Source organism: Neophocaena asiaeorientalis, unplaced genomic scaffold (genome assembly GCF_003031525.2).
Source record: "Neophocaena asiaeorientalis asiaeorientalis breed wild unplaced genomic scaffold, Neophocaena_asiaeorientalis_V1.1 scaffold148, whole genome shotgun sequence".
NCBI classification, from domain to species: domain Eukaryota; kingdom Metazoa; phylum Chordata; class Mammalia; order Artiodactyla; family Phocoenidae; genus Neophocaena; species Neophocaena asiaeorientalis.
In genome coordinates, this window is record NW_020174050.1 from 7861637 (window position 1) to 7887801 (window position 26165).

General features: G+C 38.3%; 1 protein-coding gene across 1 annotated transcript; it reads left to right on the forward strand.

Moving 5' to 3' along the window:
• The first annotated feature begins 1861 nt into the window (after positions 1-1861).
• FGF5 (fibroblast growth factor 5) lies at positions 1862-21137 on the forward strand. Its single transcript, XM_024754128.1, has 3 exons — positions 1862-2475; positions 10236-10339; positions 20116-21137. Exons 1-3 carry the CDS (start codon positions 2115-2117, stop codon positions 20461-20463), a joined length of 813 nt encoding a protein of 270 aa, XP_024609896.1. The 5' UTR covers positions 1862-2114; the 3' UTR covers positions 20464-21137.
• Positions 21138-26165: the final 5028 nt, after the last annotated feature.

A 26165-nucleotide genomic window follows, 5' to 3' on the forward strand; every position in this document is an offset into this window, starting at 1 on the left:
AGAAAAGAAAAGGCGTAATCTCAGTTCCAGAGGCTCAGCCCCAGAGTGGTTTTGACCTCCTGGGTTTGGGAAGGAGGCTGATAATGCCTGATAGTGTCTCCAGTGAGACACAAGCAACTGGATTCACTTTGGAAAATCTTTGTCACTTGAGGAATGGGTGACACACAGGGAAACTTAGTGATGGCATCCAGCACCACCAATGGGTCTTAAACCCCGACAGCTTTTTTAGAGACCCAAGGACATCACTTGCAGAAAGCACAGTGCCCAGGCCCAGCATTCCACAATCATTCACCCTGGAAAGAGGCAATGCCAGTCAAGTGGATAGTCCTGAGGGACCACCCATCCTCAATGTCCACTTTCAGGATTGCCTTGCAAGGGTCTGCTTACCTGTGGTGGTTAAACCAGAAGCAAAAAGCTTGAGCCTAGCACAGCGGAAAAAGAAGGGGTGTTCAGCCCAGGACAGCATCTTATATAGTGCCAAGGCCATGCACATCTATGTGTGATGTGCCCTTTCTTCCCCCCACCCCCCCCCCACCCCGTGGCTTCACTAAGTTGTCCAGTTGATTTTCTGTTTACAGCTGCCTTGATGTTTAGTATTCTAACCATGGGAGATTTCCAATCCTGAAAAATAAACATATGTTTTATATGCTTTTCATTATTGAGATAGGAATCCTTAAGTGGGTACTCAAAAATGGAGAAAGCCACCTCTTAGCATCAACCTTGGCTTATATGAATTGACCTTATCGGTCCAAATCACAGCCTTTTCATTAAAATGAGCAATGAATAATGTGCCAGAGTGTAGTTTAAAGCTTCAAATATGTTTTCAGATGGAAATATTTCAAGAATGCAAGCCAGGTATATTTCTCAGATAAATGACAGTAGGGGCATTGCATACACGGGAATTCTCCGTTCTCAGGTTTCCTGAAATCCAGCGCGCGCATCATTAATCATTCATTGGAGTCGGCCTTCAGTCAATGGCAGCTCTGAGTAAGCTGAAGCGAGCCGTTAGCTAATCCTTCCTGCCACGGGGATCCTGGGGCGAGAGAGGACAACTGGACAGTTAGTCACATGTGCTGGTGCCCAGACCCTACCCCTCTTGCCCGGCTCCGAGCACGGTGTGCGTGTGCGCTCACTCTCCCGGGCGCAGACCTAGAGCTTCCCAGAAGGAAAAACAAATTCGGTGGCATTATGCTTAGCGCGCGACCAAGAGTTTCCCAACAGGAAAGCAGCTCGAGCCCTGGCGTAAAGGCTTAGGGCTGCTCTCTAAATGCTGAGTAAATCCATTCATTAGCTCTTTAGTAAATCAGTAGCACCAACAAAAGCCTTCTCCCCACCGCGCCACACCAAAGCCTTCCAAGTTGCGCTGCGAACAGTTGCAGCGGTGGGATCCTGGCCGCAAACACTAGCAGCGGTGGGATCCCTCGGCGGGACGCAGTTCCCGAGAGATCCCTGGGGCAGGGGTTGTAACAGTCGGGTCTGCTGGGCAAAGGGAAGGGAACCTGGAAACTGTGTCCTGGGTAGGTGAGAGCGCATTGCTGGGACGCAAGCCTGCGGCAGAGGTGCGAGAGACGAGAACTCACTCCCACGTTTCACCCTCCCATTCCCGTGACTGCCCCAGGAGGACTCCAGGGCTCGCGGGGAGCTGAGTTCCGCGCAGCGTTGGCTCGAGTGGAGGGTGGCCGTGTGGCGCGTGAGAAGTGCTGGGGTGCGTGGCCTCGGTGTGCGCGCGCCCAGCGTCGGGGCGCAGCTTCTCTCCGCCTGGCTTCTCCTCCCACTCACCCTCTCCCGTCTCCTCCCTCCTCCACACCCCCGCCCCCGGGACGGCGAGGCTCCCTCCCCGCACCGGCCGGAGAGTACACAAAGCGGCGGGTGAGGGGAAGCCTCGCAGGCGTGCACCGAGCAGTGAGATCACTGGCGTTATAAATATCCCAGTGCCAGCGCCGAGATCCGTTCGGGTGGCCTCTCTCTCTCTCCCACTCTCCCTCTCTCTTCCCCGAGGCTATGTCCACCCGGTGCGGCGAGGGGGGCAGCGCCAGAGGCACACAGCCGCGCGCGGGCTACAGAGCCCAGAACCAGCCCTGCAAAATGCACTTAGGACCCCCGCGGCTGGAAGAATGAGCTTGTCCTTCCTCCTCCTGCTCTTCCTCAGTCACCTGATCCTCAGCGCCTGGGCTCAAGGGGAGGAGCGCCTCGCACCCAAAGGGCAACCCGGACAGGCTGCCACCGGTAGGAACCCCGGAGGAGCCAGCAGCAGCCGGAGCAGCAGTAGCACGAAGTCTTCCTCTTCTTCCTCTGTCTCCTCCTCCCCCGGGGCTCCTCTGGGCAGTCAAGGAAATGGCTTGGAGCAGAGCAGTTTCCAGTGGACCCCCTCGGGGCGCCGGACCGGCAGCCTCTACTGCAGAGTGGGCATCGGTTTCCATCTGCAGATCTACCCGGATGGCAAAGTCAATGGCTCCCACGAAGCCAATATGTTAAGTAAGTTGCCTGCTCTCCTACAAACCCTGTCCTAAGCGGGCGGCGGGAGTCTCGGGAGGGGACAGCTGGTGATTCCCTGGTCTGCAAGCCCACCTTCCGGAGCCCCGGCCACTGGGATCCAGCCGGCCCTCGAAACAGCCGGGCGGGTTGGGTGGAGATGCGTCTACGTGGCGGGCACACACTTTCCCCTCTCGTGGGTACGAGGAATGGCGATTACTGAGGTATAGGCTACCCGGAGGCTGGCGCAGACAGGCACCTTGTTTCCAGTTTGCCCTGGTCCCAAAGAGGAGCTCCAGCCAGTGCCTGGAGAAAAAACAAAAATCTCCTTTCTCCTCGTTTAGCTTCTGTTTACCAGACTCGCATTTTTCACTGGGCATCAAAGCGCACCCCTTTTCCCTGCCCATAACTGAACAGTTTTATTTAGAATAATCAAATCTCACATACTGCCCCTCACAACGGCTACCACAACGCCAAATTAATATTATATATAATGTATATATACATATGTGTATACGGATATGTCTATTGTAGATACGTACATATTTACACATTATATACATATAGAATATATATGTATATTATACGGGAGACCAGACATTCCCTGTTTGGAAGAAGACAGTGATCTAGAAAACTGGACACGTTTAGAGAGGGAGACGTGATGGACATTAGAATTAATAATTGCGGAGTTGGGTTTAGCACATTTTAGTATCTTGAAACCATGACCAGACCTTGTGAGGAAGAGTGGCCTGCCTTTGGTCCCTCCCCAAGGACAATTAGGGGAAAGTTCTTTATTTTAGAAGAAATTCAGAGGCGATTCAATTTGGTACAGGTGAAAATTTTGTAGGTTTTTTTTTTTTAAGCCAAGTTTTAAATTTTCTTTCGGAGTTTAGCTCTCTCTCTTTCCCTCCTTTCTCATCTTCTCCTTCCTTCCACCCCGTCTGAGTTTTCAGACCATCACTGCCATTCCTCTGATTCCTCTCACTGCCCCTCTAGGCAGCAGAGGGGAGAGATGATTTGCGGTTGTATGCGGGACTGGGGAGATCTCTGCGGGCCTTTTTCTCCGTAGGGCCAGATGGTCTTCCAGCCGGGGTTAGTCCAACAGATAGAAGCACAGCCCGGGCCTTAGAGGGACCCAGGGAGAGCGGAAACATGGCCAGGAGATACCGATGCGCACACGGTCACCGGCTCCGGAGTGTCAGCCTGGTGGCTCCCAGGTGTACTTAACTTTCTCCGTCTCAAACCAACTACCCGATGGGTTTCTTCTTACCCAAGCTCCGGAGGAGCGCGGGCTCCACAGAGGGGCTGGCATCTGGCAAGTGTTGGAGTTGTGCACGTCTGTGGGATGACTGGCCGGCAAGCTTCCTCCGGGGGTTTCAGGAGGCTGGAAGTGGAAGAGCTGGCGGTTCGCGCCGGAAGGGGAGCGGGTCCACGCCAGCCTCCTGCCCCTGACTGGTCTTTCGGGCTCTGCCGCTCCAGCTGTCTGTGTTGCACGTGGCGAGGTGGCCTGGAGCAGCAAACAGAGAGGGACCTTACCTGTCTGCCCCAGCGAGTCTCAGGCCCTCCCACACACTCCTTAGAGGTGTCTGCTTTTATGTTTTAAGGTTCATTACACTCACTAAGCAACTGACCATCTTCGGTGATAAAAGGCAAGGTCAGTTAGGGCGAAGGGGAATTTCCTGAGATTTAAGGGTAAGCAAGAGTTGTGTCTAGTTCAGTATTTCCATTTGTCCTCATTTTGTCCCACCAAACTCTTCCTCCACCAGCCATCAGAGCTCTATTCCCCACTTCTAGTAGTATTTTCCCCTTTCACTTACATGAACACTGTTTCTATTCTGTTCTTCTTGCAGTTTATCCAAAAAATCAGCCTCAACAGAGGATAACTTCTGTGTTCCCAAGGGAACATCCAAAGTTAGCCTGCAAGGAGGGCAGATTGGACCCCATGGGGTAAAAGGATGTGTGGGAGGTGGGTTTCAGTGTGCTAGGGATCTCTGAAAACCAGACTTATTCCCAAGATATTCACCCTCTTCTCTTGGAAGAAACCATAAGAGACAAAGATTTTTGCAGCTTAGGCCTTGTGGAGGGGAAATTGTAGAAAAGGATAGAAAGGAAAATGAGAACAGATCAACAAAGAACACATTCAGCTAAAGAAGACATTGGCCAGTATTTATTTCCAAGGTACATTTTATTTTAACATCCACTTTGAAAGATATCTAACAAAGAACAGACACAAAACACTGCTTTGTTTCTTAAACAAAACTGAAGTGCCTAAATAAAACTTTCTTAATTTAACGAACACTTTCCTAATTCATTTCAGTTTATAACAGCCTTTCAGAGTTTAGTCTGTGTCTTTCACTTGGCTTGCAATCATTCACTTATTCATTCATCCATTTATTCATGTACCCAACATAGGATACCTAGCTCACCAAGCTTGTTATTTCGATTACTTTTGGGTTAGTTGGGATTTTTTTTTTTCCTTTGCCTTCCATAGGTTTTTCTCACAGAGGAAAGTATAATTTAAGTGTTTAAATCATGGTGATTTTCAGCTTTGTGATGTCTGGAATGTCCAACAATATATCATAAGATTCCGCTACCATAGATCCATGAAGAATTTATGAAATACGTCATGTTTAGAAGGATAGCAAGTAATTTGGAAGTTTAGAATGAATCTCTGTCTTTAAGTAGCTGTGAAAGAGAAACAGGACCTGCTAATTGCAGTTGGTCATATACCTCTTTGTAGATAGCACTCGATGGTTTCCTGATACATAATGTAAACTCAGGAGTTGTTTATGGAATGTTGGTTAGAGTAGATGAGGAACCATTTGTCCAAGTCTCTCAAGAGAAACTGAGCGAGCTCGGACCATGAGGATCATGGAGAATACATCAGTTTTACCTCATCATCTAATTCTACGGTCTGTGAGTTAGCAGTGATAGAAAACTTACATTATTTTGTCACAGCTTGCTACTTCTGTAAAGAGTCAAAACTTTGCCGTGCCAAACATTCTATCAGGTTCTTTTAAACTCAATAATTTTCTGTAATATTTGTCAGAAGAAATAAATATATGTTGGAATATATGTTTCACAACTATCTTTTGACATTAAAATTTTTGCAAACTGTGAATATTTTCTAGTTTGGCTATCAGAAGTACACTGACCATAGATTTGAAACATGATTTGTTTAGTTAAGGAATACCACTTAATATATTCCTAGCTTCTCTTATACAGTAGTTATCTCAGGTTTTGAAGACAGGTAAAAGAATCAAGCTCATTGCACATAAACTCTTATTATAAGGAAATACTAGGGAAGGGTGAAGAAAGATGGGCAAGACAAGATAGGTGATAAAATCCCACTACTGAATAGAAACAAAGACTTTGTTTTAATTTCTATGCTTTCAAATTTAGTTCTAAAACAATGCTTCTATTGGCTTATCTTGGGCCATTGAAGAATAGGCAATCAAGTAATTGTCAATTTAGGGAGTGAAAGCTTAAGGCTATAGCTACACAAAGCCAAACTGTTCACATAAAATATAGAAATTCCAATTATGTATTTTGGCTAAACCAAACCCTCAGTTTTACTAACTTAAAAAAATCTGAATTCACTATCAATTTTGATGTTAATGTACAGTCAACCTTTGTATAGTCCCCAAAGCCTAAATAAACCAGAATCTCTATCTTCTGTATGGAAAAACTCAAGTTGGAAATTTCTATGTTGCTAACTTAATCAATGAAGACTACTAAACTGGATATTTCAAGACTCAGATTTGATAAAGGCATGGCATATTTGTTGCTGTGTGAGCACAAGTAGAGAAACTTCAGTTTTAAATGGTTTTTCTTGGGGCTTCCCTGGTGGCGCAGTGGTTGAGAATCTGCCTGCTAATGCAGAGGACACGGGTTCGAGCCCTGGTCTGGGAGGATCCCACATGCCGCGGAGCAACTAGGCCTGTGAGCCACAACTACTGAGCCTGCGCGTCTGGAGTTTGTGCTCCGCAACAAGAGAGGCCGCGATAGTGAGAGGTCCGCGCACCGTGATGAAGAGTGGCCCCCGCTTGCTACAACTAGAGAAAGCCCTCGCATAGAAACGAAGACCTGACACAGCAAAAATAAATTAATTAATTAATAAATTCCTACCCCCAACATCTAAAAAAAAAAAAGATTTTTCTTTGAGGATTTTTCAGATGGGCTGTTGATAGCTTCTGAATACATGGAATATCTGTATTTCTTTCTCATTCACTGAGAAAAGAGAGAAAAAGGAGAATTCTACATAATTGTATCAACCATCATTGATAGAGTCCTAATGTATTAAAAACTCTAGAGGGGACTAAGTAAGAAAATCTATATCCAGAATAATTTTACTTTGTAACGCATACTTATGCTTGTAAGTAAGTGGATTAAACAGTGTATAATCTGAGAGACACTGAGTTCTTGCATCCTTCAACCTAGATGTCAATCACAAAATTCCGCCAAGAGAGAATAACTCCTTCAGTTAAGCACTGTTTTTTTCTTTTGATCCTCTTAAATGTGAACACCCTAGGAAAGATAACACATTGTCACTTGCACTTTAACTCTCTCCCTGCCCCACTCCCCCAGCAGTAGAGGGCCAAAATAGCAGGAGAGTACTAAGACATGTGTCCATACATGTGTACACATGGGGTGTCCTGAAAAGGAAGAGAGCTAGTGAGAAGGTCAAAGAAACAATCCAATTTAGCAAACATTCATTGACTATCTATGATCTGTGAGACATAGTTGGCCTTCCACAGTTTTGCTTAGGGATACCATCTGGGCTTCCACGTGAATTGTAAATTCCCATCAAATTTATTATTACTGAGGAAATTACTGAAATTGAAAAAATAAATCAGTTTTAGAGAAATATTTTCTGGAATTTATATACGTGTGATTTAATGCACATGGGTTTAAAATACTTAGAATTCTTTAATGAGTTACTGAGATTTGGCATGAAAAATCAATAAGCCTGTGATCTTTTTGGGGAGTGGGGGCAGGAGGTTAAATTGTGGAGCTTGTAGAATCTGCTCCTGTATTCTAGGAAAAAAGACATCATGAAATTGCTGTTGAAATTACTTTGGAAACTATGATCTTAACAAGGTTCCTAATATTACACCATAATTACATTATTTAGAACATCATACCAAAGTTGCCTATTTGAAAAAAACAATTATTTTATCTAATCTCATCTTTTTTCTTTCCTGCATTCTTCATAATTTTAAATAGAATGATGTATGTAAAAGTATGTTTTTAAGCTTTCAATTAAATATAATTTTCTTAATATTATAAAATCTTTTCATTCTCAGGCATTATATCATTTTTATACTGGAACTTACAAGAAAAGAAACCATGTAGTATGTAATAAAATAACACTTTCACATATATTATTTCATCTTCCCCATATTTAAAATTTATTGCAATGCAAATTTATATAACACATACATGCAGAATGTACAGTGTATTGGGAAACAAGTTGAGTCAAAATGGGTCTTTCTTAAAAATAGAATATGTTGTCAGAAACCAATAGTTTACATAAGCAAAGCAGTGCTCCCATTAAAGAAGTATGTACAGAGTCCTTTTGTCTTGACCTCTTAAATAATAGCCTGCAAACATATATGCTTAATAAGAATTTTATCTTTTATGCTACCATGTATTTTTTTCCCACTAATACACAATAGATTTGCATTTACAAAACCAGGTAATTTTCCAGACAATGGTATAAAAAACCTTTAACAAAGCAGTACCAGGAGTAAATTGGGGGAAACATATGGTCAAGTCTCCTTTTCTACCAACTCCACATTGTCTCTTTTGTGGCTGTCATTCTACACATAGATGATTTCTCATGTTCTCCCTGTCTCATTTTTTAACAGACATTTACACAGTATTCACAATCACATCCCCCATCTCTGAAATATCCAAAATCATTAATGTTGTTTTTCAATATCATTCTGTAATTTTGATAGAAATATAACTTTGTATCAGATGTTCTATTCATGTTTTATTAATAATATTATTACAGCACTACATTGTGTAGTAAATTTGTCTTTACAAAGGATTCTGTGTGCTTTGTTACTATTTCATAAAATGATAATGCTTTTAAATCTTTTTCGGGTATGCATCACAGTCAAATAATTTGCATAGCAAAATCTATTGTAAATAGCATTTTGAAAACATTTTGAAGGAAAGAAATTTTTGAGACAGTTTTTTTTTAGGAGTTTCTTCCTAGAAGCAGAAGTAGTTCCTTTCCAAGTTTTTAGATTTTTTTTGGTTTGTTTTAAAGAAATATCCACTAATAAAGTGGTAGCTGCAGTTTTCTTGAGATGTGTTTTATTTACTCTAGGCTAAGAATGCTTATCACAAGATCAATAGTTCCTTCACGAACTTTCTGATCAAATATTTTTAAGAAATCAGGTTAAATAAATAAGCGACAGTGTTTGCTACAATTATAGGTACTAGGTCGCATTATTCAACGTAAGTGCTCTATAATGATATTCATATATGTGTTTACATGTATTATATATATGTGTATCCACAATACACTGCATTTGGTAAGTTGAACAATTTTATATGTACTTCATATACTGCAGGGGGAGACTGCTATTTTATGAAAATCTGGTGATTTTCTCTATTTGTCATTCATAGTCCTACTGACATATTCTAATTAGAATATGTACTCAAAATATTACAGATTGAAATGTTGAGATGTTTTTTCCCTCCTCCCTCCCATCCTTGCTTGCTTCCTTCCTTTCTTCCAGGACAAGTCCTTTTTTAGCTTTAGTGAACCATATTATTTTGTCCTTTTTTTTTTTTTTTTTTGCATTTTGTTGTAGGCAATTAACAAAAAGCTCTATGCTTTTCTTCTGTTCATATAACGTTACATACAAGTTTATGGTAAACAGGCAGGAATCCCAATTATATACAAACTATGAGTTTCATCTTCTTAAAATACTCTAAACTGTGGTATGTGACTCTCTTGACCCAGTGGATGTGGACTTTCAAATTATTAAAGGAGACAGAGGGACATCGACTTGATAATTCTGACTACTAAATGCCAAATAGAAGCAATAACGTAATAAATACCTCATTAAATTTTTTCCAGAAAAGTCACTCAAAATGCAAGATGTCTCAAACCATAATCCATCAAACACTTCACTGAGCCAATAGTCTCAGATTACTTATATTGCTTTCAGTATCTTATGTATACTCTTTAAATGAGCAACTCACTAAATGATAGAGTGTGATATATATATTGATTTATCGATTTGTATTATGATCATTTGAGAAGAGGGATTTCTTTTATGTAAATAAGTATTATTTTCAAGGCTTCCAATGATTTATACTAATCTTGAGTACCATCTTCTGTGCTTTAATATTAAAAGTACTGTATTATCTCTGACAGAAAAACAATGCATGAGAACTGTTTTGTAAAACATTTTAAAAAGTCTTTGCCATTCCTTTAGAACTTGAAAAGATTCTACTGTCAAACATTGATTACTAAAAGTGACTTATCATTTGTAAGGAGAAAAAGAATTACTAATGAAGCACAAATTTTTGAACCTTGAAATTTATCATTTTAAATGAATACTTGAGTGCTAGACCTTTTTATTCCTTTTACATAATAAATGTCGCAAAAAATAAAGATGTTAAATACTTTTTAAAAAATCACAGTGATAAAGAATGGAGACAATCTACGTAGAAATTGAATTCTTCACAATGGTATATAGAAGAGTCTGTGTTTTATTTTGGGATTTCTGTCATCCTAGGTATTTTGGAAATATTTGCTGTGTCTCAGGGGATTGTAGGAATACGAGGAGTTTTCAGCAACAAATTTTTAGCGATGTCAAAAAAAGGAAAACTCCATGCAAGTGTAAGTAGAACCACTTCATATTTGTTAAAGGTGTTATAGAGATTTTACATTTGTAAAGTGGAATGAAGTGATTTTCCAAATTGATAGGACAATTTGCCCAGAGAACTTAATGTTTTTTTGTTTTTGTAAAATTATATGTACATTAAAACAAGAGAAATGTATGTGTTTTTGTAAGTAATCGTTTAAATATTTTATTTACTTGAGAAGATAATATAGAATCCACAAAAAGTTTTAAGGGTAAGTGTATTTGAAAAGAGCATTTTCTAAGTGATTGCCATTATTTATTTCTTAAAAGTTGTCCAAGTGAGGAGAAATATTATGGAAATACTATGTTTTTAATTTACATGTTTATGGTGATTGTGTGTGTGTGTTCAGTAGATCATGTTCTTAATTTTAAAAGCTACTCATGATGTCAAAAATGGAGTCTAAGTAATGTAACATATATTCATATTAATAAGTATGGAGGGAAGAAACCAATAGTGAGAAGACTTTGACCTTTAATAGAGAAATTTAATTTGACTCATTTGAGAAATTTTCATCTTGTTTTTTTATTGCCTCAAAAACACTTCTTAAAACTATGAAGACTAGTTTTGCACTCTTAAACATTTCTTCAGCCCACTTAACACAGTTGGTAATCAATTCACAAATTATAGAGTTCTATGCTTTGTTCTGAAAATGTTCATTACTTGGGAAGCATTAAAATGTTTTAAAGATAATAAAATACATGTAGCTTAGTTTTCCCGCTCACAGGTTCTGTCCAGTAATATTCGTAGTATGCACAGCCCTTAAAAGTGATTTATGGGGGCTTCCCTGGTGGCGCAGTGGTTGAGAGTCCGCCTGCCAATGCAGGGGACACGGGTTCGTGCCCCGGTCCGGGAAGATCCCACATGCCGCGGAGCGGCTGGGCCCGTGAGCCATGGCCGCTGAGCCTGCGCGTCCGGAGCCTGTCCTCCGCAACGGGAGAGGCCACAACAGTGAGAGGCCCGCGTAACGCATTTAAAAAAAAAAAAAAAAAAAAAAAAAAAAAGTGATTTATGCTTTTTTTATAGTGTACCGCGTTTTGTCATATTAAGTTATTTTAAAAAGCAATGCTTCTTTAAAGCTACTCCTTTAATCCTTATTCACTTTAATTCTTATTAAACAAATTGGAGAAATATCCCTTTTCCAGTTTTCAAAGTACATAGGAAGTTTTAACTGAGTGCAATCAATTGGAACTTGCTAATTATGATTTCTTCTTTACAGACCTTTAAAAAATTGAATGAGAATTTCACTTGCTTTAATGTTTAAGACTTTCAATTTTCCTTTCTCTAGCATCTAAATGTGGTTTGTTAATATCTCTTGGAGGAGACAGTAGAATTCAAGCTATTTCTACAGCTATTTGAGGATTAAGTGAGATAATGTATATAAAGCTTGTTAGAACAATGTTACTACTTAATAAATATTACCTATTATTGAATGATAATTTAAATATAATCTAAATATAATAAACTACTAAAATCTCAGTTTATTAAGATAGATGGGAAATCTTTGGTAACCTCTCTGATCATGCATTACAAGCATTATAACCAGATTTACTTATTTCATCTTCTGAGCTGGTTACTATATTCTAGTAAACCACAATACAGTGTTCATAAAATAATTGCTCTTTGATTTATTACATATCTTAAGGGAAAACGTTCTTCATTGCTGTGGAAAAGTAGGACATACCATTTTATTTTTTAAAAAATATTTGATTTTCAAAAATCCACATACAAAATATAAAACAATGATCAAATGCATCTACACTGAATAACTTTTCCTCGATCTACTTTAAGGTGGTAAAAGATTGAAACACCTTCAAAATCTAAGCATCATAATAATATGTAATGCCTAAAAAGAAATTCTCTTTTATTGGTTTGCTTGTTTTGGGTGAAAATCTTAATTTTTTAAATATTCTGATCCATGCTTTAGTACATGCAAAAAAATAGACTACCTTGGGGCAGCTTAAGGATAATTGCAACAGAAAGCGAAGTACTACAAATGGATGCCAATTAGAAAGGTCAAACTGAAAGGTTAGGTTACATGATTCCTCTGTCAAATGCAAGTAACAAATTTCCAGAAACTTGACCCAAATGTCTAAGGATGGCTGGCCGAAATAATGCAGATAATGCAAAAACAGCATCTGTTATTCTTTCTCATCTTGGCAGGCTAAAGTTATTTCATGGAATAATGACTTTTAAACAGTACAAAGCAAGCCTTGCTCTTGTCACTCACTGAAGCCCTTTGATATAAAAGTCATTCTGATGACTTTGAGCTGAATTGTAGATAAAAAATTAAGCCCTACGATTATGTGGATTCTTTCTAAACCATTTGTCCAAGCCCACTTTCTCTTAGCATTTATTAGCACTTTTTCTCTAGATGGAAACCTAATTAAATTATAAAGTGATTTATTTTTAAGGAAGTTGAATTTTGAAACAGTATTAATTCTAACCATTATTAGTTTTATGCCAGATGGTTTCTTTCCCCTTTTCAGTTTCTAGTTTAACATGTTGAAAGATTGTTCTTATAGCTAGCTTTAAATATAATTATTTGATTTAGTTTTGGTTTTTACAAAATTTCATCACCACTAAAAATGCTAAAACCCCTTATACTTTTAGGATTAAATGTTGCTTAGGATTAGTGAGTTGCTTTAAATTAATAATTGTGCAGAGGCATTTAAAGAATACCTTTATAATCATTTCAAAAATATACGTATATAAAACCACGTTGTGCATTTTAAACTTAAACAATGTCGTATGTCAATTATATCTCAATAAAACTGGAAAAAAAATTAAATAAATAAAGAGTAACTTTAGGGTTTTATTTACAAAGTAAATGTGAACTATGAATCTAAAGTATTCATATAATTCTGGGGAAAGTAAACCTATAGCGTATTGAGAAATACTCATGGAGAATAGGAGATTTTCAACTTCGTTTTTATAGTAACAAGCAGACTATTAAAAATTAGCTACTTGGCAGAGGTAAAAGATTTGCATATTTCTTTAAAATCTCTTTCATTCACATTATCTCATTACATAGTTAGGTGAGGAAATAGTCTCAGAGATGTTAAATATTTTCCTAAGTTACCACAGGTAACAATTGATTGAACCAGAATTACATAATTCAAAAATTCTCTCTCCTTTTAAATGCTATAATACTTGGTAGGGAAAAGTTAGCTTGAAAGAAGGTATTTTGTTTCATTTGGAACTATTTACACTGTTTTCAGCTATTATTTTATAGGAATTATTAATTGCCTGTTTTAATAATATTTTTGTATTACGTTTTAAAGAATGAATACTGTGGTTCATCCTTAGAATATTTTTGGTTGCTTCTCTCTCTCTCTCTCACTCTCTCTCATTCCAAACCCTTTTGGAGGATCTTCTTTCCCCATCTACTTCTGTGTCTCCTACTTGATTTTAAAGTCTAGAAAGGAGGGGATGTGTGCACCACAAAACTTGTCACAACATTTTATAAATGTTGGTTATTCAGTGTGAAGATGAGTTGCATAGGGAACCCCTTTTAGGATGTACTTTCAGAACAGAAAAGAGATCGGTTTTGTTCACAGAAACTCTTCATTTAGAAAATGCTTCATTGTCAGTGGACAGGAAGATGGTAAACACTATTATCAGGCCAGAAAGTTTAAACTTAGGCAACATGTATGCTGATTTCCTTTGTGTGCTAAGTTTGTTAATTTGGTAAGAGAAGTTTTCATTGAACTTCAGCCATCTCGGTGTGCTCTGCTCACGCACTAAGTCAACCTGTATACCCATAGTAATCTCCATGCAGCTCTCCTTAAGACCTTGACTGATAGACCCTAAGTAGACAATGCATTTAAATTCCTAGTGTGCAGGGTTTTTTCAGCATTCTTTACAAGGATGAAGGTGTCTGGTCTTCTTCTCAAGATGCCTTGGGAATCACTGAGACTAAGAGCAGGTAATTGCTTCCCCAAGAGCCATGAGGGTTAGTCAGAGCCTTCACTGTGGCCTGTATCCTCTTTCTCAACTTATTCCCAGACTGAGGTGCTTTGTGGGGCTGAGCACCCTTCTCTTTTGGTCTCTACCTCTGCCTGCCTGTCTGTTCGTGCTCTCTCCTCAGGTTTATTGTCTTTATCCAAAGTTGCATAGGCAGCCTTTCTGGATTTATCTGAGGTGGGTCCAGATGTAAGTGTAGAAGGTCTTGAGTGTGGTGGTGAAGAGCACAGTTCAAGTGTGTCATTCTACTTGAGATACACTGTGTCATTTTACTTAATCTTTCTATTCCTTGGTTTTATCAGCTATAAGTGGAAGAAAATTAAAGTAAAAATACACGGTGATAGTTGAGCATTTTAAATGAGATAATATGTATAAAACACTTAGAATAGTTCCTGGAAAGTATTCAGCATTTAGTGTTAGAACAGATCTTCCTGAATTTGCTCTCAGGCAGCTGTTTGATGATCCTCTATCTCCTCTCAGAATACTTTCTGATTTTGGGGTCAGGCAGCTGTGACCCCCTCAGATATTTAGACCAGCCACAAATCCCATTTATTATTGGCCCCTTTTTTCTTTAGGTCCTAACTCGTCTTGCATACAGTAGCCCCTTTTCTCCTGGGTTTTCCTTTTTTCTAAGGAACCTAATTTGAAAGCAAAATTCCCAGGTTCAAGATCTTAAAGAGGCAAGGATTTCCAATGGTCATAATCTCATAATTTTTTAAGATCCTTCTTGTACATTGTGGTTTTCCCCTTAAAAAAATCTCAATCTTGAAAAAGGTGGTTATCATGAATTCTTCAGTCTTTTCATTAAGTATGCATGTTCACTTATTGCCTGTTGGGGAAAAACATTTTAGCTCATTTTAAAGATACAGAAAGAAGCACGTAGTGGAATTATTTTTGTTTCTCAGGGTTTTAGGGAATCATGTTTGGAAGGAAAGCTAATTGCAGAGTTTACGAAATAGGCATGGAATGTGTGCTTGATCAGCCCTAAGCAAGGACTAGAACAGCCTCCTTTCCTGGTTTCAGAGGGCACCAGCTGGCTTGCCCCGGATGAGAGTCTGGACTAGACTTCCTGAGCTGGGGGCAGAGTGAGGATGAGTCCGCAGCCCGTAAAGCTGGGCATGTTTATTGAAAGGGGAAACAGAATCTTGAGTAATGGTTATCATCATCATTAAAAAAATAAGTTATTAAGCACTCCACTCTTGCAGTCAAGACCCTGAGCTATATAATGGCATTGAATAGAAACTCGCCTTGCCCTCTAAGAGCTTTCAATTTACACAGTAAAACTGAATAGCTGGTAATTCAGGTTAAAAAATGGGTTCAGTTTTCTACCTTTGCAGTAAATGTCAGTTTTCTCTTAATTTCACACTACGTAAATCTGGTTAGAGGGCTCATTTTATTGAGGAAATCTGCCTGTGATGAATCGACTTGTAATTTCAGAGATCCATTTCAGCCTAAAGTGAGAGATGGTGTTCTACGTCTTAGATGGTTGGGGAAATGGCACTTGTTTTTCATCAGTATTTTAATATGGAGCAACTTCAGGGCAGGTAGGACGATATAGAAACCTAGGAGATGCCTTGGGTTTGTACAGTGTTACTGAAAGAGTTTGAATCTAGGAATCAGTAGATGAGATTTAAGTCACAGGCCTACCCTGGCACGTGATAAACGTGGGGCTTTAGACGAATTCTTTTCTTTACTCTTCTGTCTGGAAAATCAGGTAATAGCATCCTAATAGTCATGGAATTATATCAAGAATGAAATAATATATGTAAAACACCTGGCACATGGTAGCCCTCAATAGCCCAGCTTTTTATGAGCTATTAAGAGCATCAGACGGTAAACTATCTTATACCATGTTTCTACAACTGTGGTTCTCACCTCACCTGCATCAAGATCACACAGAATGCTGGTTAATGATGTGATTCCAGGGTCTCAGCTCCGACTTACTAAAACAATCTCTGGAGATAGGGCCTTGGGAATCTGCATTTTGACCTGGCTCCCTGAGTAATTTGAAGTCAAATTCAAGAGGTTCAGAGGAGGGGAAATCGTGTGGCTAGCATTCTTCACTACCTTACCTCAGGTTGATTTAAATCCAACTTGTGTATTCCCTTGGTTGCATGAAGAACTGAGACACAGAATGGCCAGATACCTAGTGCCAAGCAGGAAGTATGACCATGCTGTGGAGATGGTCATGCATCAACTGACCCATATGAGGCTTGTGAAGTAAAGAGAAAGAGGCAGCTCCTGTACATGCACGCTGCCCTGTTCTGGGGTTCTCTGCTTGGGAGCAGTTGGAGCAGGGTCTAGCTTTCAGCCTTCACTCACCACCAAAGGTGGGTGCTTTTGTGCTGGGCACATCCTACACAGCCATACAAAACAGCCTGGGCTTAGGGGACCTGACCTGGGCAGTCCCATTGGTGGGACTAGGGGTGGGAACCAAAATGCATTGAAAGGAGGCAGGGGAACAAGAAGTGTAGGGATGCAGGCAGCAAGAAAACTTTGCTTAGAGCACAATCTGGTCTTTAATTGTTTTCATTACAGTCTATAATAATAGTTTAATTATTTAATAATATTATATAGTCTATAATAGCATTTTAGTTACTTATATTTAATTATTTCTTAACTTCATAAAGTTTTTCAAGAGAAAGAGGCAAATCAAAGAAAACAAAGTGAAATAAAGAAGTAAAATTGATTAAATGATTAAATAGCCGGCAGACTCCAGGGTTTGTACTGCTGTTAGTCCAAATTCAATCCTCTTTATATACCTCTTTCATACAATGCATATTTACTTCTTCAGTCACACGTAATGAGAATCGGGACTTGTAGGCATAGCCTCAACTCATTTGCTACAATATTCTCAATCATCATAGAGCATGTTTACGAAGGAACAAATCTATGTTAAGAGGTTTTAGAAAGTTTTTAAAAATATTGTTTCAGAAAGAATTCTCTGTTTGGTTTAATTGACCTTCAGATTTTAATTAAGCAGAATTAGTCTTTTCTGGAATATCACAGTCAAAGTTTTACTTTCTTTGAACTGAATTTGACCTTTCTTTTAAATATTCACTGTGTGCCCTCATCACGCGAGGAGATGAGTAGAATCAAGGTAAAGTATCCTCCTAAGCCAAAAATTCTTGTTTTATTTAATAGCACTATATTGCCCCACCTCTGAATAATTTGCATATTCAAGCAAAAGTAGTTTAATTTAATTTTCATCTGTTTTTTTCAGTTAAGACTCTTAAATTACATAGAAATCAGCCAATTTAAACTTGTTAGTTTTGCAATTATGGCTTGTTGACTATAACTTATTTTTACACTTGCAAGATCAAGGAGAAATTATAGAGAAAAACATAGATAATTTAAGTCAACAAAGAACATGGGCAGGACCATGGCTATATTGTTTTTCATTGTAAAAGTGACAACCAGCACAGTGTCTGGCATGTGATATACAGTCGATAAATATCTGTGGAATGAATCCACAAAAAAACTGAGTTTGAGACAAAGATAGGGGCTCTTTACGAACATTTTAATGAATGTGTTTGTTGTAGCGGCTGATGGTGGTAGAGTGGAGGTTATGGGGGTCCTGATTTCAATAGCTTATTTGAAATTAGATTTACCTCTCTACTTCACAGCTGAACTGTAGATAAAGTCTTTACGTCCACTTCCCATTTTCTAGGGAAATAATCCAGTTCTATTGTTTTAAAAGTACATATCTTGCTAAAGCACTTTTTATAATTCAAAGGAGATTTCAAAAATTAAAAGTAACCTGGAAAGTTTATTATCTAAAATTGTGTAATGGTAAATGGTAAATATATTTAAATGGCTCTGCTGCTTGGTGACTGTTGTGAAGATGCCTCACGCGTAACATTAGGGACAGAGATGAGCTGCTTAATGTCGCCGTGTTGTCTGAACAGGGCCGGGAATACTGACGGGAACAGTCCATCCCTCCAGAAGAAACCAGATCTCCTGATGAAAAACTCACTATTTTTGTTTCAAATGGCTTTGTTCCATCATAGCTGGAAGAATTTTTCAGACAAAATATTAAATTAGAAGTCAATTAAGAAATCCAAAACAGTCTGACTGCCTTCACTCCTGTTTTAATGTGGGGTTTGGAATGGCTGAGGGCCAGCAAGTAGTGTGGGTCCTCAGAATTCTGAACATCTCTACCCCATGTGACAGTTAGGTGACCCTTGAAAAATCTAGAGCCTGAACAGCCATCCTCTTTAAGTCTTCTCTTAAGAAAGAACTTAGAACATGAACCTTGAGGGGGAAAAGAGAAAGTTTTCAGATGGAATAACTTTCGGGGGTGGCATCGGTAGGTTTTCACCCCATGAAAGACAGTAAGATGGAATTGCTATAGGTTAATATACCGTGTGTGTGTGTGTGTGTGTGTGTGTAGTGTATACGGGTCAAGATATTTGGTATTTCTAAGCCCAGGACGTTTATACAAATGGTGCTCCCTGAAATTGTGAAACATGTTGGTCTAGTCCAGGTTAGGGATTTGAATTCTTTGGGGGCTATGGACTCTTGTATTTGATAAAAGCTCCAGATCCTTTCCTTAGAAAAATATTTTGATTCTCACAATAGCCCTACAGTTGCAAGGATTGTGGATAAAGAGCCTAAAGCTAAGAACTCAATTGGCAGGATTGGCGTTTGATTGCATGTCTGTCTGACACATTCTCACTTGCTTCCCCTATACTGCGGTCATTCAATTTCCTCAATATGGCAAACTCAGCCTTTTCAGAGCTTGTTGTGGCCTGCTTTGTCGTCCTCATCTCTTCTTCCTTTCTCCATGCGTCCTAAGTGGAAATCACGCTGAACTACTTACAGTGCTGTCCTGCTGACCTGTGAACACACCAGTTCTGCTCCCTGAAATCCTTTCTCACGTCACCTGCCTTGCTCACACCTTGTTGGACTTGAAGACTCAGCTCAAAAGTCAGCTTTTCTAGGAAGACTTCCTGCCCTCTTCCCTGCTACCTCCATCCTCTCAGATGCCCTTCCTCTATGCTATCATTGTATCCTCTGCATACCGCTGTCATAATTCCATTTATCAAGCTGCATCATGATGGATGTCTACTTCTTTGCTTGATCCACTGTTCTGTGAGCATTTCAAGGGCAGAGTTGTGTGTGTGTGTGTGTGTGTGTGTGTGTGTGTGTGTGTGTGGAGAGAGAGAGAGATCTGGCTGAAGTATTGCTAGTGACTCCAAAGGTAATTTTTTTCTTCCTGCCATCAAATATACTCTCCTGTATCACTGTGTGAAGATACATTCTTTCCTAAAGAACTCTAACATATGCAATATTAATAGGGCCATATGCTACCCCTTTCTCAGCACCATGAAGCATGCTGATAAGATTGAAAAATGTATTCTTGTTTCAAAGGATAATATGACCCCATTCCGCTGAATAATATAGTACTATTTATTTTCTTGATGGCTTAAGAGGGGGAAAAATCTTATAAGTTAACTTTTTAACTAAAAATTTCAAAGTAATTAGAAAGAGTAATAGCATTTAAAGATACGAGTTCCCGTTATCACTTTTATATACATTGATATTATTTCACGATTGTACATAATAAACAGAAATCAGCATTACAAAGATGAATAAAGTAGGAATATAGAAATGAAAATAGTAATTTTAAAGCAACTCTAAAAGAAGCAAATGTGTCTTTATAAAAGAGAATGGAGTAGGAGGGCAGAGGTCAACGGAATTCTTGTTTTTTCTTTACAGTAAAAGACCTCATTTGCTGAAAATGTTATCACTACTTGAATTTCCTCTTCTTCTTTTATTCCCTAGGCCAAATTTACAGATGACTGCAAGTTCAGGGAGCGATTTCAAGAAAACAGCTATAATACCTATGCCTCAGCAATACACCGAACTGAAAAAACGGGACGGGAGTGGTATGTGGCCCTGAACAAGAGAGGGAAAGCTAAACGGGGCTGCAGCCCCCGTGTTAAACCTCAGCACATCTCTACCCACTTTCTGCCAAGATTCAAGCAATCAGAGCAGCCAGAACTTTCTTTCACAGTTACTGTTCCTGAAAAGAAAAAGCCACCTAATCCCATCAAGCCAAAGGTTCCCCTCTCCGCACCTCGGAGAAGTCCCAACACAGTGAAATACAGACTCAAGTTTCGCTTTGGATAATATTCATCTTGGCCTTGTGAGAAACCATGCCTTCCCTTCAGGAGTTTCTGTAGGTGTCTTTGTGCTCCGAAGACAACTTTTTGGACACAGCTTCAGTTACACTACACTGTACTGAAGTCAGGACATTTGTTTCAGTTTGGCTGAAACAAAAATGTCTCCTGATAGGAACTAAACTGGAATTCTTTGTACCAATACAGGGAGCTCACTGCTTTAGTTCAGTATGACATGAAGCCTTTTGCTTTATGCTTGGTGCATACTGGGACTCTGTTTCCAGAAAGTTAAATGGTGGGGATTATGTATTTTTCTGACTTTTACAGATCAACCTGAAAAAGCATACGATACATTTTTATTTTTGGTTTCCAAAGACTATTTTGATGCAGATAAAAATATTTTATTAACGTTTGTTTTTTGGGTTTTGGTTTTTTTTAAAGTACCTTGCATCGAGCATATTTTCTTACTTTTGTTATTTTTAATTAATAAGACATAAAACAGCCATTTTAATGCAATTTATCAATTATAAATGTGTTTATAGCCTGTTTATAACATGTGGATTTATTTTTCATTTTTCTTATTCATTGCACTTTTAATTTTTATTGTGATTATTTTTTTTTACCATACCTCAGATAATGTAAGTTAGTCTTGCATCTTAAAATGCTTAAATTCTCTTCAACAGCACCAAATGTTGAGCTTGGGTTTGTATGTGTATGTGTGTGTGTATTTGTGTGTGTGTGTGTGTGTGTGTGTGTGTGTGTGTGTGTGTGTAAATTCATGCTATTATATGGAATCCTGTCTTTTTGGTGGCTGGGCTACAATGAATTGGAAGTAAGGAGAAAATATAAGGACTTTTTTGGTGGAATTAAAAGTTGGAGATAAGGAAGAGGATTAGAGGTACAAGTACACTGAGTTTGCAGCATTTACTGATATCTAATTCTGCCTTGCCTTCACCTCTCCTTTTATCTACCCTGCCCTCATTCTTTAACAGCTGGAGGAATACATTTTATTCTGTCCATCAAGCAAACACTATGAAACCAGAGTGCTTAAAATACCTCTTTTATGACCCTCTGCTATCTCCACTGTATAGATCCACAGGGAGCAGCCCACTTAGTTGAAAAACACAGAGAACCGAAGGAGATGAATCATGTAACAGTTACCCATGTCAAATCCCATTGTCAAAAATATTCTTATTACTCAGTTAAACACACTTTGAGTTTCCTATCCTAAAGGTAACCATCCCAGTGAATAGAGCTGCCCTTTTACAAGGAAAATTTCTGATTGTATGTTTTTAAAAAGTTGGCTGTGCGATATGGGAAACTTAATTTGGGAATTTGATGAGTTGAAAATGGCACTTAATTGTCAACCCAAATACTGGATGTTGGGCATAAATCACAGAAAATTTAACTTAAAAGAATTTATATAATTTATTTTCTTGGGTAATCATTTTTATGGAGTTCTATGAAACATAAGTGTTTATCTTCAGAAATGTGGCAATAAAAATGGTAAAGCTAATGTTTAAAAGTATGTCTCATAGGAAGAACAAAAGCATTCACAGAAAGTTTATGGTTTGTATTTAAGCATGTTTCTTTTCTTTTAGAGAATATTGCTAAACTTCTTTTAAAAACAAAGTATGTTTTATTTTGATGCACAAATGCAAAATAGAAACTCAGCAAAATTGAACTTACTACCATTTAAGCAGACTGCTTTGTTTTAATGGAAACTATACACATATATATTATATACAATATATATAAAATCCATCCATCAACTAAAACATCACACGTATACCCTAGTATGGTGTTTTATTATAAAACTAATAATATGATTAAACATTGTTTGCATTTAATGCGTAATTTTTTATTTTTAAAATCTATTATTATTTTCATTATTATTTTTGTCACACCACGAGGCATACAGGATCCTAGTTCCCCGACCAGGGATGGAACCCGTGCCCCCTGCAGTGGAAGCATGGAGTCTTAACCACTGGGCCACCAGGGACATCCCTTAATACATGATTTTTTAAAAACAAAATACAATGCTACAATAGTTTTAACTAATTTATACATTAAAAATCTCCTGGATTAAATGAAATGAAATTTTGCCAACACAGATATGTCTTACTCTTATCTAATTGGTATATCACATATATACATGGTATAAAGCTAAAAATAATCCTCTAGTTTATTTTAATATATCGTTAAAAATTGTACACTGTATATCAAGTTCTTACTACACATGAGAAATAAAATTGCAGAACAGGAGAACAGTAGACATATGTCCCTAAATGGGCAAGGAAAAGATGACTTTAATGATGATTAAAAACAAACTATAAGTTAATGTATATATTGTATTGGACAAATGTTGCTGGTAATTTATGTTAAACTAAAAAAATTACCTTATCTTGTACTCCTAGTTTGATTTGATTAGCATTTGGAAGTTCAAGTAGAATAGATACCAAATATATATTATGCAAGTCAGGACTCATTAATTTCAAATTTTAAAACCAAGCTAAAATTAAAAAGAAATAACTTTAAATTACACTTCTTTTTAGTTTACTGGTCATACACGATTATATTTAATTAAAGCTCACTGAAGCAAAAAGTTACCTAAATTAATTAATTGAAAGAACTCATGTAGAGAAAATATGTATAAATATAATTCCTTACCAATACCTAGCACTTTTTTTTTTTTCTTTTTGTGGTACGCAGGCCTCCCACTGTTGTGGCCTCTCCCGCTGCGGAGCACAGGCTCCGGATGCACAGGCTCAGCAGCCATGGCTCACGGGCCCAGCCGCTCCGCGGGCATGTGGGATCTTCCCGGACCGGGGCACGAACCCGTGTCCCCTGCATCGGCAGGCGGACTCTCAACCACTGAGCCACCAGGGAAGCCCCCTAGCCCTTTTAAAAGGGGTCTTTGCTTATGTAGTTTTGGTAATTTTGAAGTAACTAGACCTATCTTATATTAAATAAAATTGTTTAATTGAGATTGCGTTCACCTAAAAATGTCAATGAATTTTACATTACAATTTTGGAACCTCATTTGTCTAGAAGAGAGATGACAAACACCTTCAGAATGACATTTCAGCTTTATTAGTTACATTAATTTAATTTAAGATAATCTTTATTTGGAGCATCAGTAGAGGTAAATAGAGGTTTTCAATAAGATGTAATAATATCATGGTTTTTATTTTGCAAAATATACTGTCACTTCTTTCTCAAGAAACTAATTTGAGAGTGTGGGTATATATAAATTATCTTAGTTCTTTTAGCTGAGTTATAGTGACTCAGCTGTATAAAACTGTGTGATGGTGATAAAGGACGCTGACAAAAGTTATTTCTAAATTTAACAGTTATATCATCTTAGATGCTTTTATTTCTTGTACCTGAAAATAAAATACCATAAATCTAGTAGGTAAATTTTCTATAAAGTTGATCTTGAAATAGAAAACTGAACAATTGTCTCACATTAACATTTTTACCCTTCCAAAGGACAGCAGAATTAAGCTATAACTTCCCACATTTTCAATCACGAAATGAAAATACTGCACTAACCAAAAACTTGAATTCTGGCACGATTTTTACAGCTGCAGAAAATTTCTTGTACAGTTAATTTTAAAAATAAAAACAGTATTGTAGACAATGCTGCAATGGGAAGAAAACAAAAATATCTTGTCCAAGGAATTCTACACCTTCTTCAAGATTTATTTCATTGCTACAACTAAATTTTGATCACTTAAAATCTTTTTTTAAGCCAATCATCTTTTTGCACATTTTGAAAGAAACTTTTCTTTCTTTATTTAAAATTTATTTATTTTTGGCTGTGTTGGGTCTTCGTTGCTGCACACGGGATTTCTCTAGTTGCAGGAGCGGGGGCCACTCTTCGTTGCGGTGCACGGGCTTCTCATTTCAGGGGCTTCTCTTGTTGTGGAGAATGGGCTCTAGGCACGCGGTCTTCAATAGTTGTGGCACGCGGGCTCAGTAGTGGTTTGTGGGCTCTAGAGCACAGGTTCAGTAGTTGTGGCACACGGGCTTAGCTGCTCCGCGGCATGTGGGATCTTCCCGGACCAGGGCTCGAACCCATGTCCCCTGCATTGACAGGTGGATTCTTAACCACTGTGCCACCAGGGAAGCCCAAAAGAGACTTTTAGGTAAGTGAACATGACTCCTCTATTTTTCTTTTGTAAGTCATCTAATTGTACTAGTTGGTTTTTGAAATAAGATTATCATATGATTAGGCATTAGTCCAAGAAAAGCATTACCTCCTCTATGTCATTCCACAGGAGAGAAGGGAGGAGAACCCAGCCTGAGTCAGTGGAGGCATTTTTTACATCCAAGAATCACATACAAAGCAGAAGCTAACACACCATTGTAAAGCAATTATACTCCAATAAAGATGTAAAGAAAAAAAGAATCACATACAACATTCAGAGATACCATCAGACAACTGAGCTACAAATCATCCAACAGTATTTAAACAATTTTATGTAATAAAAATACTAGATTAGGAAGCAATAGCTCTTACATACCTCTAATTTTATTAAGTCGTCTTTTTCCTGACTCTGCTGTGTGATTATCAGAGGTCAATCTCTAGGCCTTGTTTCAACCATGCTATCTCAAGCGTCATTTTCAGCTTTGTCATCAGTGATTGTTTGAGTCTTAAAATGTTGACGTACCAAAAAGAGGACATGGTTCCTCTTCAGGCAAAACTAAAAGTCTACGTCCAGTTGAAATTGCACAACCACATGAAAAGAATTGTGAAAGAAATAATAAACAGTTATTTTAAAAAGGCCTTGTCTTAGATGAAGAAGAAAAATAAACTGAGTGTGAGATTGGATCAAGACATTTAAAAAATGGGAATCAATTCTGGGCTTACTTTTCTTTTCTTTTTTTTTTTTTTTTTCTTTTGCACTGCCAAGAAACTTGTGGGATCTTAGTTCCCCGACCAGGGATTGAACCCGGGCCCTCGACAGTGAGTCCTAACCAACCGACCACCAGGGAATTCCCCTGGGCTTACCTTTTCATAAGGCACTTTGCAAATTTGCAGTAATTTCCTATTAATTAAATCAAATTTCCTATTAATCCAGATAGGAACGGTCAGAGTAGCATCACTGTTGATGATACATAGTTCATGACCTTAACTAAACATGTAATTATTGAACATCTCTGTTTTGACCAAAATCACACTTTCTCCATGAAGCCTTCTAGAAATTCATGAAGAAATATGAATAATCTCATCTTGACACCACTCCTTCAAATATGTATAACTCATGACATTCCACCACCATTGCCTTACTATCCCAATAATTCAGTATTTTCTGAGATCCTGCTTCGCCAAGACACTCAGCTACTGAAACAGTTCTTCATTAGCTCAATACTTGTTCAGTATGTTCCTTGTAGAGGCTGACATCAACACAGTCTTAGATTTTTAACTCCTGCAGGGAATATAGCTGCTCTCTCCTTGCACGTTGCCCAACCCAAGTTCAGGCTAATAAAAGGAACTTAAGAAATGTTCTTAGCTGATATAGCAATTTTGAATGATGTGTTCCTCTGACTTAAACACTTCGTGGAGGCTATTGGACATTCTATTTATTCAAAGTACTGGCTATATAATTATATCTATAGGTCCCTATATGGAATATGTTAGGTGTTCAAAAAAAAAGCTTGTAGGATGGATATTAGCACTGAATAAGATTTACTTGATGAAGAGGT